Here is a 24,810-nt window from a genome sequence, read left to right as displayed (position 1 = left end):
ATACACATTTACGAAGTTAGCACAAGAAGAAATCATATTTTTTTTCCTTTGGGGGAAAACATTTTTTATATTAAACTTACCACACTACAGCGTCGTAAGTGTAATCTCGTAGCGACAAAAATACAACGCACGTAATAATCTTTTCTGTACTGTTATCAAAATGTTAACAAAGGGTATGGAGGTGTACCCTCGAGCCTAGGAAAAGTCAAGACGTTCCTAAGCGCAGAGGAAATGACGTCATCGGAAACCATATCCCATCACGAGGAGGGATTTTTCCACATGTGCGTGGCGCGGTACAGAATTCTTATATGCCCAGGGCTTGGCAAGGTTGATTCAGCCTTTCGTCCATTGAGAGAGTCGATAAAATGATTACCAAGTTCTCTTGGGGACTAAATACCGCGGGGAGGGGGGGCATGCGACAAGCTGATCACTTTCCCAGGACATATGCTCATGCCTTGTAGGGCCCGGGATCAGAAAAGCATATTTCGGGGCACTGCAGGCCATGGCCCACTAGGGCTACAGCGCCTTTGAGTTCAGTTTATAAAAATAGTCGAATACTTTAACTTTCATAATAATACTTTTATAATTTTTTTAACTAAAAACTCTAGAAATTGAATATTATGATCCTAGAGACAAATATACAAATTTAAAAAAAATCTACTCTTGCCCATTGTTTTGTGGGTGGTGGTCGCACTGGGAAACCACCGCGCGTCTAGAACTTTGAAACTTACCTAAGTAGTAGGAAAAAAAAAACTTGCCTTTTTCAATGCGCGTTTCCAAAAAAAAAGACGAAATTTACAAATTAAAAAAAAAATGCATGTAAGAATTGCATAATATATATATTTCTTACATTATTTTACAAACTAAATCGTCAGAAAAAATTAAAAAATAAACGTTTATATAATTTTTCTATCGCAGTGAAAGTATAAGTACCTACATAATAAGGACGTTTGGCTACATGGATTCAAAAACTCAGTAAAATAAGGATAAAAAAAGACTTTTTTTTTTTTTTTTTTTTAAATTTCAAAGAACAAATTTTTTTGTGACACTGTTCAAAGCATCTTTTGTCTTTTTGGTACATGCATAAACCCACATTGTACGTTTCGCACGTGTGTCTTCTATAATGTTTCTTCCTTGTGCTACAAAATGTACACTGATTGGATATAAATTTCACTGGTATATCTCCAGCGTTTAGCTTCTTTTCATCTGGCACATGGAATTTGTGGTTTTTTTATGTTAATGGGAGGAGGGCTTGGTCTTTTTGGCTTTGGTACGGATCATTCGTTTCCCCATTCATACTTATTTTATTCGTATTTCTTCTCAAAATATTCAGAAAATATTTTTAATTTAAATAAAACTTTACACGATTTCTATTTTTAATTACAGCAAAGTATATTTACTTTAAATTTAAACCACAAGAAATAATTTATAAAATCACAATATTAGCTTGGGGAGCAAGTGTGTTGAGGTCAGAGAAAAGTCTCTGGAAAAGAAAGACCTTTTTACTATGCAAGTGCATCTATTGTTTAGTAATAAAATTACTCATTAATAACTAATTTCAAAACCCCTTATATATATCCGGGTAAAAATAAACATTCCTATTTGAGAAGGCAAACGCCATTGGGAAGAGCAGTGATTTCAAGGCGCGACCACCGTGCCTTTTGTATTGCAGCGACACAATGCTCTAGTGGGGCAGTGGTCGCGCGCTGAAACCACAAAGAAAATGCCATACATATAGAGGGTTTATTTTATAAATGCAGTTTAATTATTGCTAGTTTTTATTGTTTATGATAGAAATCATGATGTGCGATGAATAACTTTTGAAATTTAAAGTTGTTTATATTAATAAAAGGAAGTTATTTTGTCTCATTGAAAACGAATTTTAAAAGAGATCCGATTTGAAGTACTAAGACCTAAAACATTTATGATTCTGTAGTCATTTCGTGTTATTTAGAGGTAAAAGATCAGTAATCAATTGATTTTCACTCAAAAATTTCGGAAGGAAGAGGAGAAAAAAATTCGAAAATTGGTGGTTTCAGGGCGCAACCACCGCGCGTCAAAGGGTTAAAAGTTCTAATTTCATTTGAACTGATTTATTCATTTGAACTGGTAGTGCATATTATTATCAATTTGAGTTGACAAACCTCAGTGTTTTAGTACATTATGAAGGATATAGGCATGCAGACTTAGGAGTCGGGCAATCAGTAACCCTAAATCATTGTTGCAATTCGCTAATGCATTAGCAAGTCTTTATTAGAGGTAGCTTTGTAACAGACGCATCTTTTGTATTGCAGCGAAATAGTAATAGTCGGCGGAACTTAAGGCAAGACAGTTGGATAATACAATAATTTCAGTAGTAAGATTAACGCGCAAGTTAAGGCTTACTTTGACACGATTCCACAGGAAAATGTCAAGACGCGTGGTAGAAACCATCCTGTACTGTATCGAAGAGTGCATCCTTGTAGAGGGAGGACTTTTAAAAGGCTATTACTTTCAAAGTTCACCGATGTCTTATCCATATTATGCACTGAAGCAAACACTTATCTCTATACTGTTATTTCGCAAACGCATCAACTTGCTACAAGCACTTGCCATATTTCTGTTATTTGAAATATAGTATATGTGTTACCTTACAGTATATTATCTCTAAACTGCGGTATTTTATGCATTCTGAGCGAAGCTACAGATTACAGCAACTAACTACTGATGTACTTTCATTGCTTATTTAACATTAACTTTTCTGGAGGTTCCACAAAACAATTATACTTCAAGGGAGTCAACAAAAGTAGCTGCCATCACCTTAAACTTTAACCGAGTTATTAATAGCTACAAAATTTGAAAATAACTTTTCTATAACGCCCGAATTGGATAACGATAGAACCATTAGTCTTGCAGAGGAACCAAGCTCAGTTCACAACATAATTCTGACGGTGGCGCCTGTTCAAACTTTCACAAAACTGGTTGATTAAACAAAGATTGCGAAGGCTGTGCCTTTCTGGAAATTGACTAATATTGTATCCCTAATATTAATACTCAAAGAACATACCTTGCATCAGCATTTGTAGGAAATTCTCCGATTTTTATCTTTAGGTTCATCAGAAAGTTATTGCATGGGCTTGAATTTCCTTCAGAAAGAACCTGGCAGATATCTTCTACCAGAAGATACCTGTATCCGATCACTTTCGAAATTAACAGTTATAAAAAACCCCGAGATAAACTAAAGGTTGCTTTCGCCAGATTTGCAACGGTTAATTAAAACACCAGGCAATTTGTTGACTAAAACCCTTGGTTGGTGATATTTCAGTTACTTGGAAATTTGTTTTTGACCTCAACTCGATATTTTAGTTTTAAATATTTCGATAATATTAACCAAAATGTTGATCACCATAGTATTTTTTATGTTTTCACGCACAAACTGAAGGAATTTCTCATATTTGATAACGGTATCCGAATATTATTCGGGATCACAGTCTACTAGTACAGAAATATAAGTTGGTACAGAAATTAACGATACGATTTTAGAATACCAATATCGATCATTATAAAATACTTGTGCTTGAGATAACAGGAAGTGGAAGAGGTAATAAATGATCTGAATCGAAATGAAAATCTTTCAAGCGGGATTGAAAAGTTATGTGAAAGGCTGAAACCTTGAAATTTATAGAATTATAATCAAAGTAAAAGAAACCCATAGTACAAGGTTCAATTTATTTCACTTTGAAAACTTGCGCTTCCTTTTGCAAATCATCAAACTGGAATATCGTAAACTCCGCTAGTGATATCGGAATAATTTCCGACGTGGCGATTTACTGAACGACTGACTAACTTACTGGATTACAATAAAGTGCAGTAGAACCATGTGCTTAAGCGAAAGAAACTGCCGCAAATTCTCGTTACACATGGCTCAAGGGACGACTCTTCCTAGTTTTCGCGTTTTTCACAGAGTTACGTGGCCGAGTACTTTATGACTTGGCTACTGGCGTGTCCATTTAATTATGATAAATACACTGGGGCCCAATTTGCCTTTCGGGACGGGTACCTCATTGCAAAATTAAGGGAAACCAGTTCGTATTTACTTCATATTCGAGAATCTGAAACAAACATATGCAGGTAAGTCGTTCATGCGCTGCGATCAAGAGTCTGTTCACCATTCATTGTTTCTTCGCTATTGCTAAAATGAGTCAAAAGAAACTGGCAAAGTATCAGAGACGAAACTAAATTTTTCGACCTCTTGAAGGAATTACGCACAAACGTCATGCATTTTCATTTAAACAAAAGAAAACTTCAAACAGAGCCTCAGTGGCGCAGTGGCTAGCGTGTCGTCCAGCAGAACCATAGATCATTCCTTGCCACGATGAATTGTGTGGGCTTGTGCTGACGTTACTTTCAGGCAAGTGAGATAAGTCACACCAGCTTCTCACTCCTGAAGCATAAACACTTATCAAGAAGAGTTCGGTGGTTTCACAGCTTCAGAAGGTCAACCACAAGGCGGCCCAAAAACATACGTACATAAGAAACCTCGAATAAGATTTCCTTTCCTGGTAGATGGGTTGTAACTGTTTCAATTACATAACCGCTACAGTCATCTGACAAATTCGATGGGCTTTCTCTTCTGTAACTGATGTTTACAAAGTATATGCTACAAATATTGAAGACCTCCATGATTAACAAGCGTGTCCTAGGGAATTAAATATGAAACGGACTATCTTAATATTCTCAATTATCATAAAAGAGTCATGCGTCATTCGCATGCGACATTTCAGTCATGCGACATTTCATGAGTCATGCTCATTCTGTCATCAGAGTCATAGTCACAAATGGATACTAGACAATACTGTACCATTTCATTTCGTTCATCAGGAAACCACAGAATGAGCAGCTGATTCGTTTGAAAGATGACCTTTTACACTCATTTACCGCCTTTATTAAAAACATTTCTTTGGATACAAAATTTTATATAGTGGTGATATAATTAAATAAAATTTTAACAAATATAACAAATAATGTTAGGTAAGTTTTACATTTCTATCACCACTATTACATTTTCATCGCTATTACCACTATATAAAATGTTGTATCGAAACAAATTATTTTAAATAAAAGCCGCTAAATTTACCGCTTTTAATATAACAACGTTAGAATTTTACACTTTACAAAGAACGTTACACTGTTACGAAGAATGTTACATTTTCGAGACATTTCTGTGCAGTGTAAAATTTTGTTACAGGTACCACATACATGTTATGAAGGATTTTGACACTAAAAGTTTTGACAAATTAAAGCACTTTTTAGAATATTTTACCAAGAGTAAGGAAAAGTTGATGAAGCAGAATTGTTAGTGGATACTTTTGACATAAGGTACGAGATTCTGAAAAGATTTTACAATTCTGAGAAAGTATTTTGCAAATTCTGAGAAAATTCAACAATTTGGAGAAATTATTTAACAAAATTAAATACCATTATAAAAATGGAAATAAGATAAACTAATGGAATATTGCTAAAGTAAATCATTCAGATTATAAGACTGTCAGACAAGTGAGATAAGTCACTAACTCCAGAAGCAGAAACACCCATCAAGACGAGTACGTTGAACGATCGTTTCACAGCTTCAAAGGGTCAACCACGACCAAACCAAAACGAGGCATAAGAAACATTGAATGAAATTTCCTTTCCTGGTAGGTGGGTTGGAGCTGTTTCAATTAACCTTCAATTAATGGGGAAAAGATAAGCCACTTTCATGACTCCGACTTACATTAATATCTAAAAAATTATAAATAAAAACGAGAATTATTCTGATTTTAGATTGCTCCCGTTTATAATAAGATAGTTCATTAGAGTGAAGTTTCTGGCGAAGAGATTTATTTCCGAGAATCTGCTGAAATAATTCAGTAGCATTGTTTGTTGTATAGGCCAAAAATGTGGATCTTGGGTTATATGAAACCATTAGTGGTCTAATGCACCTGGTAAGCCACAAATGCAACTGTGTTATGTAGCCCAAAACGAAATAAGTAGGCCACAGAAGGTCCATGAGCTGTCAGAAGATAAGTCACTGCACTATTTGTAGAAACTAATTTACGTGAGAGGATGGGTAAAAATATAACTGTGCTTCCAGTAACTTCTTGTGGCCATAAAAATGTCTGTTGTGACATAAGATCTTTTTCTAAATGAGATTTTAAGTAAGAAATTGGATCAGGCAAGGAAATAATTGATGTTAAAACACTGTTTGAAGCTTCTTGTGCTAGCTGATCAGCGATCTGATTGCTGACAATACCAACATGTCCAATAAAATTTTGCTTTTGTACCTGTTGGAAAGTTGCGTTAACAGATACTGAATATCTTACTAATAGAGACAGACTTTGCCCTACTATAGCTTGAAGACTCGAAACATTGTCAGATATTATACTATAGAGAACATTTTCGCAAATTGAATTACCTCGACTTGCCAATAGTTCTGCCTGGAAGATGGATGGAAGATGGAATTTGAATTGTTTAATTTTGCTTTTCAGGTTTTAATTTTCATTCCATTGTAAAGAGTGCAAAAGACACTAAAACGTGGGTACTTGCAAACTGGCTACAGTGTTTGATAACATGTTTGCAGCATTTTAAAATATTTTAGTAACTTATGAGCATTACTTCACGGTACTCTTTCGCAGGGCAAAATCAAGATAGCTTCATTAGCCCTCAACATATGCTTTATGCTAAAAATTTAAAGACTCCAGCATTAAGAAATATAATTTTATTACATTTTAGAAACCAAATAGGCAATACTTTAAATTCACAAAATAAATCGCAGACAAAGTATATACAATAAACAGGTTTATACAATTATCGCAGATAAGCAAATCTATAAATTAAGTATTTTCAGGTCTAGTCCATCAGGAAACAACCGTGCACTGTCGGAGGCAAGTGAACATCACGAGGCACAACCGCTCTTCCCAATTCTTTGAAGGTTTTAGCGTCCAGCACTAACAAGAAATCGGGAGAATCGTGGTCAACATCGAGCACCACAGATAAAAGGACACCTGAAAGAAGAAGAATTCGTACATGATTTCTAGTTAAAATTACAAAAAAAATCCTTTAAAAGCAAGTTTGTTGAGAGAACATAAACATGCCATTTAAAAACTAAAAGGGCAAAACAGTAGTTTTATGCTTGGCCTAAATTAGGCTTCGGCAACCTATCCACCACGATCACCAAGACTCATTTCATAATTTCCAAAAATAATGCACAATATATAGAGAAAATTAATTATACATTAGACGAACACTTAAACATATAAAAATTAAATCAAAAGTTTTCAGAAGTGAATATGAATTTTTATTTAAAAAATAAAGATTTTTAACAGTTTGAAGGAAAAGTTTCGGCAACACCATCCATCATTCACACGTCCAAAAAATTGACCGACATTTTTTCCGCATTCCGTTCAACTTATGAATGTGAGCAAATATTTTCACACGTGAAATTTATTTTAAATAACAGAAAACAGAAACAGCTTAAATACCAAAAACTCATATTCTTAAGACAACTGACTATACGCCGGACTTCACTAAACTGACGTCACAAGTTCAGCATCGGGGAGTCACCGATGTAGAAGAGATAAAGTTCATTCAATTATGTTTTTATAACAATTAGAATTATAATTTTATAAATTTTAAACTGTATTGTAATTATTTTCTCGAAGAAATTTGCCATATTTTTCACCAAGAAAGGTTGCTCTAAACGAAAATACTACCGACCCAAAACGTTTTCTTAACACATTTTGGTCCATTTAGACCCGCAGCCAGAAAAAGTTGCGGATGCCTGGTTTAGACCTACTGACAATGATATAACGTGGTAAACTTATTTCCTTGAAATTTTAAGGTTTCTACTTTAATTACAATTCTCATTGGATTTCAAGAATTGAGGAAATTAGCAATTAAGAAAGTTATTAAATAATTAAGGTCAGGTAAAATTAAAGTTTGCAAAACCAGAGTTAAAATTAAATAATTAAACTTTGTACGAGCTCTGAAGGAAACGTAAAATTCATAGCACCTAACTTACCATCATCTTCCACAGTGGAACCGGGTCTTGGGACATAGATAATCTCACCAGGATACATCGTGTCCTTTTCTCGCCAAACAGTCATCTCGCCCGTAAATGTGTCTAATTTTACGAGCTGAAACAAAAGGTCATTATTAACAGAACCAAATCTACAGTTCATGGAGATTTTTAAGAGTTTAACGGTAAAATTAAAATAGGAGTCGCATAAAATATACAAGCCTGAGAATTATACACTGAATAACTATCTTAATTATCTTACATACAGTATCACGGATGAATCACCAGTTTTCAGGGCTAAATAACCAAGCTAGTACCCAACTATCTTACAGGAGCCTAAATATGACGCCATTTCAGTATTTTGCGATACTAATGTTTAACACTTTCGGCCTTTTTGGTGGCATTTTCCATCTTCATACGTAGAAGTCTGTCATAAATAATAGAAACTTATTCACCAATCATTATAGTCCCCAGATCTCCTCTAGCGGCTTATGCGAATTATTTTCGCATTGTGTCTACCTTGAGACCTGACGGTGGAACTGTGCTCAACATCGTAGTTTCTACACCTCAAGTACAAACATAATGTTATGAATTTTGCACATATATACATAACTGTAGTATTTTGCATAATGTAAAATGAAATGCTTAAAAAAGCGAAGCTCTGCCGGAACAATGAGGTTACAGGGGCTAGTCTAATACTGAAGTACATTGCTATCTAGCTAAACTGGCAATGATATTGGCGACTAATACCTGTCCCCAAATTTGGTGAGAAATCGCCAAAAGTTTCTAGATTTGGCGGCCATTCGGTTCAGTCCCCGCACAAGTGCAATTAGTACTGTAATTAAATAACTAATTGATCCCAATATGTAACAGTACCCGGCCCTTGTATGTAACTGTATACGCTTTTCAGTAGTTTCGAGAAATGGAAAGTACAAGAGATTTTTCGGTGGCCTAGGAAAAAACCAACTGTAACTGTTTGTATACCTGCCCCGTTAACTGAACATTACAGGGACTGACAAGTCAGTTAAAAGCCACCCGAAGATGGTTGTATTCACTCCTGTTGAGCCACAGGGACCCACATCCCCAGAGACATCAACAAATTAAGGCTCTCTGTAAGGCTCACAGCTAAACACTGGCCAGTCAAGACCACCGTCCCAGCTTAACAAGATGGGGAGACCAAGATGGGGTGGGCATTGAAAACTTGGAGCTTGACTGTCCGTTGATTGACGCTACCTGCCCGTACTACTCGGACAGCCCCTCCCTTCAGACTTTACACCGAATACCGAGAACGGCAGTGACTGGACGCTCAATGGCTCACAGGTGACATTCGGCTACCGACATCCTAGTTACCGGGGACTTAACGTCACCCGGCGCGTGAGAGATGGAGATGAGCCCCACTACTCCACGGACCATCGGGAGCCGCCAAGTTCTTAAATATTGTACCTGCGTGGCCGTTACAGTGGAATACTTCTGAAAAGAAAAGTCGTTATTTGAAACACTTGGAATTGACTAAGAAAAATAATATTAGCTTCAATGATTTTGACATTAAGCAGTTTCCCATTGGACATGGGCCTTTCCCGGGACATGGATACTTCGATAGGTTTAAGATACAGGACGACAATAAATGTAAACTATGTGGTCTGTTTGGTGATGCGAAGCACTTCCTCGAGGTCCGTCCCAACTTTAATAGCTTAAGAAAGAATAAAAAGTCTATTTTGAAAATCCCTTTTAATGCTATAAAGATTTTGCACAATTATGTAAATCTGTTATAAAAATTATTAACGGTGAGCGCCAGGAAGTGGAAATCGGTATGAGTTTTGCTTTTTATTGCCATCACTATTTGGTCTATTTTACCATTGTGTTTGTTGCTTTTTTTTTTTCCTTGGTCGTCTTAGGTGTCTGCATTTATCTAAATGTTTGTATCTAAATGTTTTTCTTCACTTTTATGTTTTTCATTATTATTAACACGATTATTTTCATTTAGTTCACTTATTATCTTTTGTTGAAATGGATGTGGCCTGTTATGACCATGAGACCAACTTGTTTGGTTAGGTGGGTCGGGCTGCTCCCACTACCGATAATGATACTCCCGTAGCCAAGGCTACCTAGGTACACATCCTAGCCAGTAGCTTCGCAGAGTACTCTACATCGACCCTGGTGGGGGGGGACTAAGCCCGAAGAGATCAGTTCTCAGTTTTTAGTTCAGAGGAGTCAAAGCATTAAGATTTGGTGCAAACTTCGCTCTTTGGATGCAGTCTGCATTGTGTTGTGTTTAAGATTATTAGTACCTTGAAGTGGTAACTACTGATTGCGCTCTGTTATATTGAAACACCCATAAATACGTTGTGGACATTTTGCATTTAAAAAAATCCAGAGGTAAAAGTTAAATATAAATGAACAGCGTCATTTAAATTTTTGGTGAAAGAGCCACTCTCTTGCTATTAGATTGATTCCGACTATTACTGAACATACAATACAATACAATACAATACCATTAACTGGATCTTGCGTTGTGACGAAAGGGATTCGTTCGTAGATTTTGAATGGACTACGAATTTATGTACCAAGTTGGACCGGAATACATTCAGTGTTGAAACATAGTTTATAAGTTTCTTTTCTTTTTTTTTTTTTTTTTTTTTTACAGATATTTAATTTTAGCTCTGCCCTCGTTCATTTCTTGTTTGTGTTAATATTTAGTTTATACAGCCCTAATTTTGCACACATGCCTTTTTGCCTATTTATAAACTTGTTTTGCAAGCCATTGTATCCCAAACCTAAAATAGTTCAATTTCTTTGAAACCTGATACGTAATTCATAATAAGCATATTTTATATAGACATTTAATGCTCTCTGCTGCTAAATGTTTTGCCAAAGCTTTACAACTAAACACAGATGATTTTAATTTCCTCCTTAAAAGAAAATTAAAACCATACCTATAATAATCATTTTAGTAAAATATTGATTTGAGTAATTGAAATAAGGGTAGGGCTATAGAGACTTATCTTAAATATTTAATTTGAATTCTGACGATTTTAAAATTCTAAAACTATGCACAGCATTTTTAAAAATGTGAGGATAAAATTTCTGTAAATAGCAGCAGTAATATATTAGCATTAAAATTCTACAATTAAAATCCATCTCGCATTTAAACTGAAATTTAGATAATCATTTCTATTTCATAAGAGTATTTAACGATGCACGAAAAGACAAAATTGTTGAATTGTATTTAGAATGTTTAAGTCACAAGACTCATAACAGCTGTAGCAAGGAACAAACATGGCTTTTAACTGTGAAGGATCTCGATGAAGTCACTCCTAGCTAGCAAGTAGCAACAATACCTGATGATTTATTCTAATAGTCTGGTTTTCCCCTTAGGTTTACTTATACCTATATCAAATTGCTCAAGCAACAATCACAGTCTTGCAGCACTGCGGACACCATCCAGAAATGCACTTTATCACCAAAAATCCTTAGAAATCCGATGCCTGTAAGTCCTGGACTGTATATATTGCAGAGGAGTGGGCTCTTTTTATGGTAGTTGCAGGTGACAGCTAAATACAACACAATGCACTTCCTTTGTTTGGAAGCATATTCATCCCTGAAAGTTTCGTAGCGATTGTAATCGTGAAATCCGACAACGTCCTTTCCAAGTTATTCAGCGAATATCGGATTAAAATCTGAAAGCTAACTTTCATATAGGAAAGCCAGTTTGAAGCTGTATTTCAGGAAGAAATTTTGCATTAAGAAAAGAAATGGGAGACACTTAGGTTATACTTTGCAATATGCAATTAAGGTTCAATAATGCATCAAGATTTTCCTTAAAGAATAACATTTAGAACAAACATTGATTTTGTAAAAATGTTAACCTTCAACACATAACGGTTTCTCTTAAATAAATCCAAATGCGTTAGCCAGTTAAAAACAAACGCAGGAACGGGTTTTATAAGGACTAAGATTATTTTATTCATTTCAATATTAAACAGAAAACATTAAAAAATACCGAATTCCTGTATTTTCCGGTTTCAAAAACTCCGCTTCCGTACACATATCGGTACTTCCTCGTGTTGAACATGGAATAGTTGATCGTCGGCATTTCAAAACCTGAAAGAAAACGCATTTTAGCAAGTTAAGATATTTGAACTGGGCTGTCAGCTGGCATACACCTCCCAACTAAAAGCAAATTTAATAAACACGTTGATATTTCAAACTAACTTTACCAAGTTCATGAAGGTTTTTACATTAGATTCAACGAAGCCAAGTAACAGCTTTCCTCGCCAGGTTCCCACAAACTTCATTGAGCTGTCATCCCTATTAAGTCCCATTTCAAAGATCCAAAACATCAGTTACGCGAATTTAATCAGTTTCTTACTTTGAAGAGTAACTTCCGCTTATTGAGTCATTTTGAGTTTTGCTTTTATTACATTTGAAACGAAATACGTAATTGAAGATAAGGATTTATTCTTTTTCCGCAGAAAATACAATTCGAGATAAATATTTGTGAAACATGGGTTACTGCGTTATTCCCACAAAACTCGTGACCGACAGTGATAGATTATTTGAATATGGAAAAGCACACGAGGGTTATTTACCTAAAAGAAAGATGTTTTTATGGAGAACCGATTCATGTCAGAGTTAGACTCTTGGAAAACCAGCCATGCAGCCAGCATTTGCCCGTGTTCAAACCTAAGTCGAACTACCAGCATTTAGCGGTCTTAATTATTCTGCCTCTGGTAAGAGCAACAAGCAGATATATTACCTCACCGTTAGGTATGAATGACAAGTTAATTCAGTACCTCTGAGAAACAAATATTCCTTCTTGGGAAGTAAGATGCCTATATGAATCCACGTATTTTAGGCCGAAATTTGAATTCAAAATAAGGTTTAAGATGACCAAAATTTAAAAGGAATAAACTTATAAAATTGTTTCTGAGCATTCATAATTAAACAGAAATCTTCATTTCTTTTTAAGTATGCACTTTGATGGAACATCGTATGCAACAATCAGGCTCACCAAGATATCCATTTGCGTCAGATGACAGTAGAAACCGCGATTTCAATTTACATATAGAATTTAAGTTCCCTAGCTTACATTTCTAGCAAAAAACAGTGTTTGATATGAAGATAACCAAAAGTCATTAACAAGTCAAATCTGAATCTCACTTAACACAGGATTAACTTTGCTCAAAACGTTTTCCAGGTTGACAGCAAAAAACTTAATGTTTGACACGAAAGTAACTAAAAATCATTAACAAGTTCTAAATTATATTAAGTGAAATTATAATTTAATATTAAAAAATTAAGAATTACTTTATAACAAACATTAGAAACGAGCTTTACTTTCAACAACGCTCATTTGAAAGCGCTCAAGAAATACTCAGACTTTCTTTTACAAGAAAGGAAATTGTCACCAACTTGCAGAAATATTCAAAGCTGCTAATACTTCTTAAAACATTTCTAGAAGCTGATATCAATCTCTTAACTGAAAATTGAGATTATGAACTTTAAAACTAGCATTAAGTTCTGTTTAAATTAAAATGGATTTAATCCACAACAAAAATGAATGTGCTTGATATTCAAACTTCCAATGTCAGTGGAGAAAGAACAAAACTCCACAAGCATGATACTCTAATGATTTCTTTTCAGAACTGAATAGAAGTTATCCGGGAATTGTAAATATGAACTAAATGAAAAATGCACTGCTTAATGAACTAATCATACATAAAACCATTAAATTCCTGCCTCTTAATCGTAAGTACATACACTACCAATAGATGGCAGCACTATGTACTCCGTGAATGCATATATACAGACTCTCTAAAAGTTTCTCAAATAGGCTACAGATGGCAGCACCAACCATCAATCTGGCATTTAAGATGCATTTAATTATGTTCAAAATAGTCGAAGAATTATCTTTAATACATATGCATTTTTAGTGAATAAAAATTTAGCCTTATGGTCCAGACTAAAAATGTATTATAGAGTAAGCAACACATTACCACTTTCGCCTTTGTTTTCTGCTTGTAAAAATACCACATCTTTATCTTGTCTAACAGCTGTGGCTTCAGTGTTCTTCAAAGTAACCAAATTTTCTCCCTTTTTGCCATCCTGAAGAGAAAAAAAATAATGTTTTTAACTTCAATATTCTTTATTTCATAACGCTCATTTAGCATTAGTATCAATCTTGAAAAATCTGAACTAGAAATATGGCAATAAATTTCAGGTTTTAAACAAGGCTAACATGAGTGACACAGTAAAATGTCATTACTGAAGCTTATTGAGCCAGAAAAATGTAACCCATGGTGCTTATCTCTTCTAAAAATAACCCCTTTCAGTAAACGTTTCCGAGAATTTTTCCGATACATTTCGCATAAAACATGCTGCAGAAGACATTTGGAACTCATTTTCTTTAAGAGAAAGTAGGTCCATTTTTTCCTTATACACATAAAACACGCATTTTCAATTCCAAAACTTTATTGAATTTATATTAGTTATCAGAACACATTAAACTAGTGGTCACCCTTCTTTTCCTGTCCCCTTCTCAGCTGTATACCGATGTTAATTCTGACCCCTTTCACCACAAAGTTTCTTGAGCTGTATACATAATTAGATGAACTTAAAATTTCTATAGCATACTAGAAAAGGTATGCTATAGAAACCTTAAGTTTAATTATAGCATACTAGAATAGGTATGCTATAACTAAATTTAAGGTTCACTTTATTTCGTAAATGTTAAAACATTTAAATGCATGTAACTGTATTACCATTAAGGACTGCATACTTTCTGGAAAATGGGATCAAATTATTTTTATAGGCTTATAATGTCACTAATACAAATTGCGAATCTACAGAAATAAGCATTTGCTAGAGATGGGTACTAACTATAAATGTCAAAACTAGACCGGCTTTCAAGCAAACTTTTAGAAGCCTTGACTAAATATTTTCACAATTGGCACTGGACTAAGAGCCAGTTTATGTAATTACGCCAAAGCTTCGAGGACTATCTGCCTAAGGAAGGGGGGATACCTTCGTGGAAAACTTTGAGGGGAAATTGGCTTGGATACAAGTTGCCCATGCAGCCAGCAGGTTCACGGGATTCGAACCGCGAGCCTAACTACCAGTGTTCAGCGACTTTACCGCTCAGCCACTCGTGGGCGGAATATATGCCAATACTCTTAGCATTCGTATAATATGTGTTATCACTTTAATTCTATGCGCAGACTTCAGGGCATAAAACTGAACGGTACTTGTCTTCTGCAACGGACTTGACGAGAATGTTAAATTGGCGCTTGTTAGTTACATTTGGCGAATGATCGTGCACTAATAGCTAAAGGCCAGGGGAGATGGGCTGATTCGTTCATTAGAATTTTTTTTTTTTTTTTTTTTTCATTTCTGGTAGTTCTTATCCCAAAGCAAATACGGATATGAAAGGAAGATTACTGGTTTTCATAATGTAAATTTACGCATTTCGTTTAAGGAATGTTCGGTTAAATAAGTTAAATAAATTGCATATACTAATAATTCTGAAGACATGTATACAAACATTTCTGATAATTTTTCTTCGGTAAGATGAGTAAAGTTATACAAACATTCATTAGTATTTCACAATTTAAACGCTTTCAAAATAAATATTACACAGCTAAGATAAACCTACTTTAATGAAAACAATTTTGAAATTATTAAATAATTCACTTTAAAAATATACTGTGAAATGTTATTTTCGAATAAAAATATAAATTAAAAATGGAAATTTCGAAATCTCACAGCTTTGAGTGGCAGCACGAATCTGGTGAAAATAGGTTGGCAGGTGGTATCAAATTGACCGAGTCTAAGCTTGTCCAGATAGAATTTGTCGATGACCTCTGGGCCGGGAAAAGCCATAATATCAGCAACTATGTGACCATCTTCTTCGTAGGTATTGATGTGATGGAAGAAAAACAAGGCATCCGCTTGGTACTTCAACTTTATTTCTTGCCCAGACACTCGGTCGACGACGTGGAAACGCGTCTGAGATAATAAAAACAAAACCGATAATAAAACTATAAAACAATTTTGCAATATTCAGATCAAGTTAATATAAAAATGTAGACGGAATTATTCATTCAATCATAAATCAAAATATTGGGATGTCTTATGCAAGACATTATCAAACCTTTTCTTTAGGACACCAGTCAAAGCATTCTTTCAAAGCATATCCCTTAATGCCTGAAGCTGCCATCCGAACAGTGTTGACGAGAAGAGGCTGTTCTAGGAACAGAATATAGTGTTCTGTGAGGCCAAAGCTGTGATAGTAACTGAAGCTAGCCTTGTAATTGGAATTTATACTAGTAAGAATTGAAGCTCTTTCAAAGCCCTTGATATCTAAAACGGTTAAAACTGAATATTAGTTACAGATGAAAATACTACAAACAAAGATTTGCCACTTCCGCAATAATTCATAATGAATTTAACAGATTTTGCTTTAAGTTCAGAAAATGTGCCTGCACGCTTCATTTCCGTGAATGTTGATCTTAAATTATGCTTTCTCAAAATATTCCGTAAATTTACAGAAAAACTAGCGCTTCTCTACAATTTTAAATGATTTTTTAATGTTGAATATTTTCAAAGTACCGGAAGAAATTAGGAGACGTGTTTCAGAGATGGCTAAAACAGCACACATTTCGTAAAACAGATTTGTAGATGTCACCAAGACGGCTTAGAAGTTTGCCTGCCAGTAAAGAGAAAAAACAAGCTACCATTTGGACTTCGCCGAAACCTTTTGCGAAATCCTCGAGAAACCATCATGTGCCTGTAGGTACTTTCTGTACAACTCTAAAACCATTTACGTCGATGCGTATAGTATCCATCATGTGCCTGTAGGTACTTTCTGTACAACTCTAAAACCATTTACGTCGATGCGTATAGTATCCATCATGTGCCTGTAGGTACTTTCTGTACAACTCTAAAACCATTTACGTCGATGCGTATAGTATCCATCATGTGCCTGTAGGTACTTTCTGTACAACTCTAAAACCATTTACGTCGATGCGTATAGTATCCATCATGTGCCTGTAGGTACTTTCTGTACAACTCTAAAACCATTTACGTCGATGCGTATAGTATCCATCATGTGCCTGTAGGTACTTTCTGTACAACTCTAAAACCATTTACGTCGATGCGGATAGTATCACTGAGGAGGACACCAGTGTGTCCCTAGAATGAAATAACACTGACGGCCACTAAAAATTCTTTTGGACACTAGTTAATTGTCATTTGAGGGTACCAGATACCCTCCTTTCGAACGTCAGAACATGACAAATACAGTCAAAAAAGTTCATTACAGTTCTTAGAATATCTGCATTTTCAGTAAGAACAGGAATTTAGAGCTGTATCTAATTTTGTATGTATATCGTGTCCATCACAATTGGGTATAAGTTTCTGTTTTCCAGTAGATTAACTATTTTAAGCATTGTGAACTATTACAGCCAATTCAACTTAGAGCGAATTTATTTTATTAGCTGGCAAATTGGAATATACTAACTGTAATGAAAAATTGGTTACAGTATTTGAAACATGTGCATTTATATAGTATGATGGATTGATAACTATACTAACTGCAATGAAAAATTAGTTGCAGCATTTGAAACATGTGCATTTATATGGTATAATTGATTGGTATATAATATGTGCTGAATAATTTTACATATTTCATGTTTGTTACAACTGGGAATTGGTTCCTGTTTTTCTGTAGATGTTTTTAATTATTTGAAGAAATTAGGCACTATTATAGTCATTTTACAAGAATGATTAGCTATATTTGAATATGTGTTCTTATGTTGTAGGAATACCTGCCAATTTGTATAGATTGAAATTGTTTATTTGTGCTATTTATAATTGTATAATATAAATTTATTTTAACTGCCATGCAAAAAATTAGTTGCAGTTTTTTTTTTAAACATGTACATTTGTAGTATGTTTGATTGGTATATATTCTAACTGTAAAAAAATTAGTTGCAGCATTTGAAACATGTGTATTTTTATGGTATGATGATTGGTATATAATATGTGCTGAATAATTATGTATTTTATGTCTATTTTAATTGGGAATTAGTTCCTGTTTTCCATTAGACGTTTTATTTTAGAATATCTGCTTTATATTGTTGGAATACCGGTCAATTTGTATTGACTGGAACAGTTTTAACAAATCTGTAGTTTTGCACAATTTAGAATTATATTGAAAAAATTTAAGAATTAGTTTCTTTTTTTATCATCTGGGAGCCAAGTCATTATTTACAAAACATTTGCTTCTGTGGATAATAGTAAAATAGTGTACATATTACAATGAAATTCCCAAATGCAATTTCATGTCTGTCTTGTAGATAATTACGACACAGTGTGCAAATGCTGTGGTGGTGTTGGTGTAGTTGGTGTATTTAATTATGGCAAAGCACACTAGGGCTATCTGCCTAAGGGGAGGGATGCCTTTGTGGAGGACTTTCTAAGGGAAACTGGCTCGTATACACATTACACATGGGGAAAACCACGAAAACACCCATGCAGCCAGCCCGTTCGCGGGATTCGAACCTTGGACTGAACTACCAGTGTTCAGCGACTTTACCGCTCGGCCGCTGGTGGGCACAAATGCTATGGACGCACATAATGAGGTGTGCTAACTGTTAAGGACACCAAGTTATGATGTATCAAAGTGGACAAGTAGTATTTACTTGAACGATGAATTTAACAAAAGTGAACATAGAATAGCCTACACAACATCATATACTTTGGGCTATGGAACTATCAATTGTCTGAACTGATGTGACTTGCTTACACTGTGGATAACTGCAAAAATAATACGGAAATACTATCATTTTTCAAAGAAATCTTCCAGACTTTAAGGGTATAAAAAGAATTGTTTGAAAAGAAATTTCTATGTTATTTTTTTGCTGTATGTTAATCTCCTTATTCTATATTAATATTAAATTTTTACCTTGAAATCTTACCTAAAATCAAACGGCGAACCCTAGGTGTGCCCATATCGGGTTCACTGATAATCTAGGACAACTGAGAGTCTGTATTCTTTGTTTTCCCCCCATCTCATAAGTCAGTTCATTGACAACAATGCTCGTTTCAGCACTCTTTTCGAAGCTCTATTCAATCAGTGTGCCACTTTGGGAACACCCACAGAATTAAAACGATAAGTGCCATCTTCACAAAATTTTACTTGTGTACTCCTCTAGGACTAATAAGACTGCCTACCTTTTTTTAATCAAAACTCCGAATTTCAAAAGTAGCGTGCCGGAAAGGGTTAAAGGGGCTAACGCCTGTCAGTACTCTAACCAGGAATAAAATAACCGTTACTTTTGACTCGTCATTAAATCGTAACTGTGCACTGGCAGTCTTTATGAAGAATGAAGTTCAGTTCATCAATTCAACGCAATTTCATCAAAGTTAGTATCTTTAGTTAAACCTTTGATCACTAGCAAAATCATGAAAGCAGATATCCTATTTTTAAAGGTTACCCAATTCACTAGAGAATGTAATGCTACCTAGAGGAAATTCTTAGCGTCGTTGAAGAGAGTTGACACTGGACGAAGTATTTACAAGTGTACGATTCTTAATCTTAGGATCTCGATCAGAAAATGTAGCAACCGTAATTTTATTATAGTTCAAGTTTTAGATGCCAGCGTTTCAGACATGGAAACTTTCCTTCACCAAGATGTTTGATCTGCAGTAAAGACGGTAATTCCACCTGTATCCGATGTGGGGAAGCATCACGTGGCCTCATTCAAGGTATGTGCATTTTACCTAAAATTGCTTCAGAGAAATGAAGAAAGGGCCAGAGCCTCCTAAAGTCATCTAAAGCTGTTTTTAAACAGAAGGAAAATCCTGCTGTGTTGAGCTATTACGCACGCGCCGATTGTTTCACCTAAACCAATGTTGGAAGCTGTCAAACTTAAAACCTACCAGGTCAAAATTAAAAATATTATCAGCAGATAATTAAAATTTGTAGATTAATTCAAGAACAAGGAAGTCGCCTGCGAAAAACTCCAACTAGTACTTTGCTTAGTTCAACTTCTTGACGGGACGGAAAATGAATTTTTCCTCACTCACAGTAGGATGATCGATTCATTTCCTTCTGGGCCCGATAAATGACACCTCAAATCAGGAGTCTTTTCTCCAGTAATCGGATTATAGTTTTCTCTCAGCCCTGTGAAATGAATTTTGCGGGTCTCTTCACTCAAGATTTTTCCTCAGTTCGATGTCCGGAATTTTACAAGATCATGTTCTCGAGAATTTAATTTCATCGAAACCGCATAGCTGTGCTTGTATCAAACGGATTCTATCAAACTGCTCTGTGTGCTTATCAATATCGCTTTTCAGCATCTTAAATTTCATAGACAATGTAACTTTCTCCATATCCAATGAGTACAATTCTAGACAAGTTAACTTAGGTTACTTCGTCTATGTTTCTACAGGTTTTTTCTGTTCACCCTATTGCTTTTTTACGAGGTGGAATCATTAATCTTCCGTTAACGTACCATTCCCAGGAGGCATTTACAAACACGTGCGACCTGGACAGGATTGTCAATATCCCTCACTCTCAGCATACGAAAATAATTCTTACACTTAACTACTTAAGTGAATTTCAGAGCTTTCATTATTATATCTTGTTTTTTCTCATGGTAAGTTTATTAGTTTATATTTAACTCAAGCATAAGTGTAGACTGTTGAGTTCAAGCAGAAACACAGTTTTGTTCTGTACGTTTTTCAGTAAACACTTTCAGATTAGTCACGGTACAAACTAATTCTTGCAAAACAATCTAGAATTGGTGCAGGTGCATATACATAGTATTGGAGACTTCTAAAACAGATACAAACTGAATTTAATTCCATTAAGCTTTTAAAATTGGGTTTGGTCTTGTCCATAGCATGCTTGTTTGAAGTGTTATGGATATGCTATACTTACATTTTATTTGTGCTAATATTCATCTTACCCTTTTTGCCTTCAGGAGCAACAGATATCGGTGGCAGCTTCATGATATGGTACCTTAAACCAGTCATAAAACTAGCTCCCAAGTTATAAATTGTCCCGTCCGGGCACTTGTGAGGGTGAGAACTTGCAAGATTAACGGATAATAGTTCCTTTAAATCAATCTGAAAGGATAAAAAAGTGTTGAAAGCTGAGTTTTCCCAGTAATGGAAATTAAAAGACAAACAGAAATTAAAAGAACATTGACTACAAAAGTAATACTTTACTAATGTGCAAACTAGTTTGCCTTATAATACGTAGTATTTTATAGAAGAGGAACCTGTATTTCCCTCAAAATATCAAGTTATGGAGAATAACAGCTTCATTCTAATTTTTTTCAATCATAAACGAGCTCTTTAATATGTGAATCGAAAAGATGTTTTATTTAACGTAGGAGAGATTGTTTTTATTTCAACATTTAATTCAGACCAATGAGAGCGAGCGCATATCTGCATAGCATTTTTAGGTACTCATTTTCCCGTAGAGATTTCTTGAAGCAACGGTTTACATGACTGAAGGTGTACACTGGAAATTTAATATTAACAGCGTGGATGAAATGTTAGAACAGAAAAACGCTTCAAAAGAAGTCGCTTTCTTCAAAGAAAATTTTTATAGCCAAACTTGACGAAGGAAATTCATTTTATATGTACACACTGGAAACTCACCGTGTAGCACACGTGGTTATTTTCGTGGTCCCCCCCCCCCAGTTGTAACGTTTATACGCGCCTTTTTTCCTTAAAAAGTCTTCCATGGGGTATCCTTCCTTTTCCTTGCAATGCCTAACGGCGGAACATGGAATACTTCTGAAATTGAAACCATTTCATTGCCGAAACGCGCGAATAGACTTGAAGTGATTTTCAAAGCTCGACTGGTGGAAGTTTTTAATCACCCAACTTCCAAAAAACGAGTATTTAAACCGTATGCGATTAAGCCACAATCGTGCTGAAAATATTTAACTTTGTTAATAAATAGAACTTATTAAGTCTTACATGCTATTAGTTCTTCGTATCGTTGAATTCTTTCATTGTCCACAACGTTTATATTTCATCTTTTAGAATTCATAGGCCGTGTTCTACATAAACTACGTAGTTTCACGCAGTGACTGGATGTACGACCGGCAGCATAAATACGAGGGCTGTTCAGAAAGTATCGAGACAATTTATTATGCAAAACAGGTTTTGAGTCAATCTCCTTCGAAATATGCACCACTAGCAGTAACACACTTGGCCCAACAACGTTTCCAGTCCTCGAAACATCCGTAAATCCTCGACTCATCCCCAGCGATGATGAGCCTCATGAACTCCGGATCGTCGCTTGCACTTGACAAATCAAATGAGATTGCCAGTCGTTGGAATTGCTGATCCTCAGTGAGGAGACGCGGCACAAGCTTTGCAGACACTCGGCGCGTGTTCAAGTCCTTTCTCAAAATTTCATCACATGATCCTATGGAAACGCCACACTCCTGTGCAATTTCTCGGACTGTTAAATGACCGTCAGAGCGCACCACAGCCTTGTGCAATCTTGTCCTCATTGCGAGAGGTAGACGGGCGTCCAGAACGGGGATCACTGTCCATCGTCTTCCGACCCTCCTAGAATCGCCGGAACCACTCGAAAACCCGAGCACGACTCACGGCCAAATGCTCTTTTCATCATCTCGTAGGTTTCGGTGCCCGTTTTACCGAGCTTAAAGCAAAAATTGATTCAGATTCGTTGCTCCGTGTTTTCCGACGAACGTATGCAAACACTCCACATGAAAGAAGTCAATGTGACTAAACGACGCACTGTACAGACCTGCCGGTTTTTGTGAAACGAGGTGAAACATGCGTGTGCATGATACGCGCAGTCCCACCGCTATGGAATAAATAGAATTTAGTCTCGATACTTTCTGAACAGCCCTCGTATTCATTATATTTAATAGAGTTTTGTCCAACGCGTATTAAGATAAAGCCGCTCATTAATATTCAAAAAGTGCTAGAACATTTTCTACTTTATTCCAAAGTATTCTAGGAACAGATTTTTTTAAAGATACGCGGTCAACTCATGATTTCAGAAGACATTAAATAAGGCAGACATGCGGTCACACAAAACTTCAAATATGTGCAAAGGTCATACGGGGCCGTTTACACACGAAAATTAACAAAGTTTCAAATCGTGGAGCAAAATTCCATTGTCTTATAACAAATAATAGAGATATTAATTCTAATGATCGAGATATTAATTATAATGCCAAGTCTAATGATTCATACAAATGAATAGCTGTTGTCCTAAGATAACTTAAGGTTGCAATTCAAAAATGCAATCCTTTGAGAATTTAAAGCTTCAGAGTTCATCTTTAAACCTTCTCGCTGTCAGAAAAAAATCGCAAATGTAAAAATTACAAATCCTTGACTTTACGAAGTTCATGAAATGCATTTTGCTGTTTAAGGAAAAATATACGAAGACTCTCTGCTTACGGAGAAACATTTTTCTGAACGACTGGAGAAAATTGTCCGCATTCATAATATGCAAAGAAAATGACAATACCAAGCTGCAACCCATTTTGGTAAGATTTTAACCCGAAAAGAATTGCCTGTGTTCAGTAACTCAATCCTTTAGCTTGTTTCGCCTCTAGTGAAAGTATTGTTTGTCCCGATTTTAATTGCAACAAATTTTGCAGATTGCAGAACAAGTTCTTAAACAGATCCCATGTAGGGTTAAAAAGCAATATAAAGAAATTATAAAATAGTAAAAGGCTGTACAAGAAGTCTACATTTTCAGTGGAGTAGCTAGGGTGGGACCAGGCGGGACATCTGTCCCCTAGCGCAGCAAGAAAGCGGCCAAAATGATGTTACGATATTTTAGGATAAAATGCTTTCCATTCTTGGCACACAGAAAAAAAGCGCAAATTCATTTGTCCCCAGGCGCTGAAAACCTTACTACGCCTTTGTACATTTTTACCAAAACAACCCATGGGCAAAGGTCATACCCGAAATAATATCGGGCACAGCACTGGTGTTCGAAAATGTCACGCTCGAGTATTACCCAGGGTAATTTTTTTGAGTGCCTCGTATTGTTATATCCGAATATACGTAGGTCATTCAGAAAGTTTGTTGCACTACTGCGTAAATATGTTCCGTCTAAGACTATTTGGATGACACTGTGGGGCAACACTTAAGACATGTACCTTTATCGCGTGACGTAGCGCCTTCCCGGACACAAGTTTAATTTTTCTGATAATCAGTCGCAAACATATCTCGACAGCTTCAAATAGCGTCCAAATTGGAAATGCGTGCAGTGATTCGGTTTTTTGTGGGCAAAACGGTGCAACTGCACTAAAATTTATGTGCAGTTGCATGAAGTATATGGTGAAAATGCAATGTCACGTCAAGCTATCGGGAAATAGTGCAACGCGTTTGAGAATGGACGTACAGATATTGACGACACTGAGCGGGAGGGAAGACCATCAACTGCAACAAATTCGGAAATCGCTGCTCGCGTGAATGAATGCATTCTTGCAAACAGACGCATAACGATAGACGAAATCGCAAACTGGATATTTCTCATGGAAGTGTGCATAAAATTATTGCCGATCACCTTAAATTTCGTAAAGTTTGTGCTCGATGGGTGTCACGACATTGACGGAGGAACATAACGGAAAAGAGTTTTGAAAGTGCATTTGCATTTATGCAACGTTACCAAGCGGAAGGAAATGAGTTTTTGGACAAAACTGACTGAAGATGAAACTTGGATTCACCACTTCTCACCTGAAACGAAACGCAGCTCGCTCGAG

At 35.7% G+C, this 24,810-nt stretch overlaps 1 protein-coding gene across 2 annotated transcripts in view; it reads right to left on the bottom strand.

Annotated features, from left to right (window-relative positions):
* Window positions 1-6,721: 6,721 nt before the first annotated feature.
* Window positions 6,722-24,810, bottom strand: part of LOC118195594 (beta,beta-carotene 15,15'-dioxygenase-like) — a 106,853-nt gene continuing 88,764 nt past the window's right edge. For both annotated transcript variants that reach the window (XM_035366930.1, XM_035366929.2), the window contains exons 5-11: window positions 21,007-21,166; window positions 16,185-16,393; window positions 15,797-16,039; window positions 14,032-14,140; window positions 12,036-12,136; window positions 8,039-8,153; window positions 6,722-7,022 (exon numbers count right to left, since the gene is read on the bottom strand). In XM_035366930.1, the coding sequence (XP_035222821.1) occupies window positions 6,868-7,022; window positions 8,039-8,153; window positions 12,036-12,136; window positions 14,032-14,140; window positions 15,797-16,039; window positions 16,185-16,393; window positions 21,007-21,166 (1,092 nt within the window). In that variant the 3' untranslated portion in view covers window positions 6,722-6,867. The remainder of the gene's footprint in view (window positions 7,023-8,038; window positions 8,154-12,035; window positions 12,137-14,031; window positions 14,141-15,796; window positions 16,040-16,184; window positions 16,394-21,006; window positions 21,167-24,810) is intronic.

The sequence above is a fragment of the Stegodyphus dumicola genome, chromosome 8, assembly GCF_044657685.1.
Source record: "Stegodyphus dumicola isolate Sdum_Otavi_A_Nest chromosome 8, ASM4465768v1".
NCBI classification, from domain to species: Eukaryota; Metazoa; Arthropoda; class Arachnida; order Araneae; family Eresidae; genus Stegodyphus; species Stegodyphus dumicola.
This window is presented reverse-complemented; position numbering and strand designations above follow the sequence as displayed.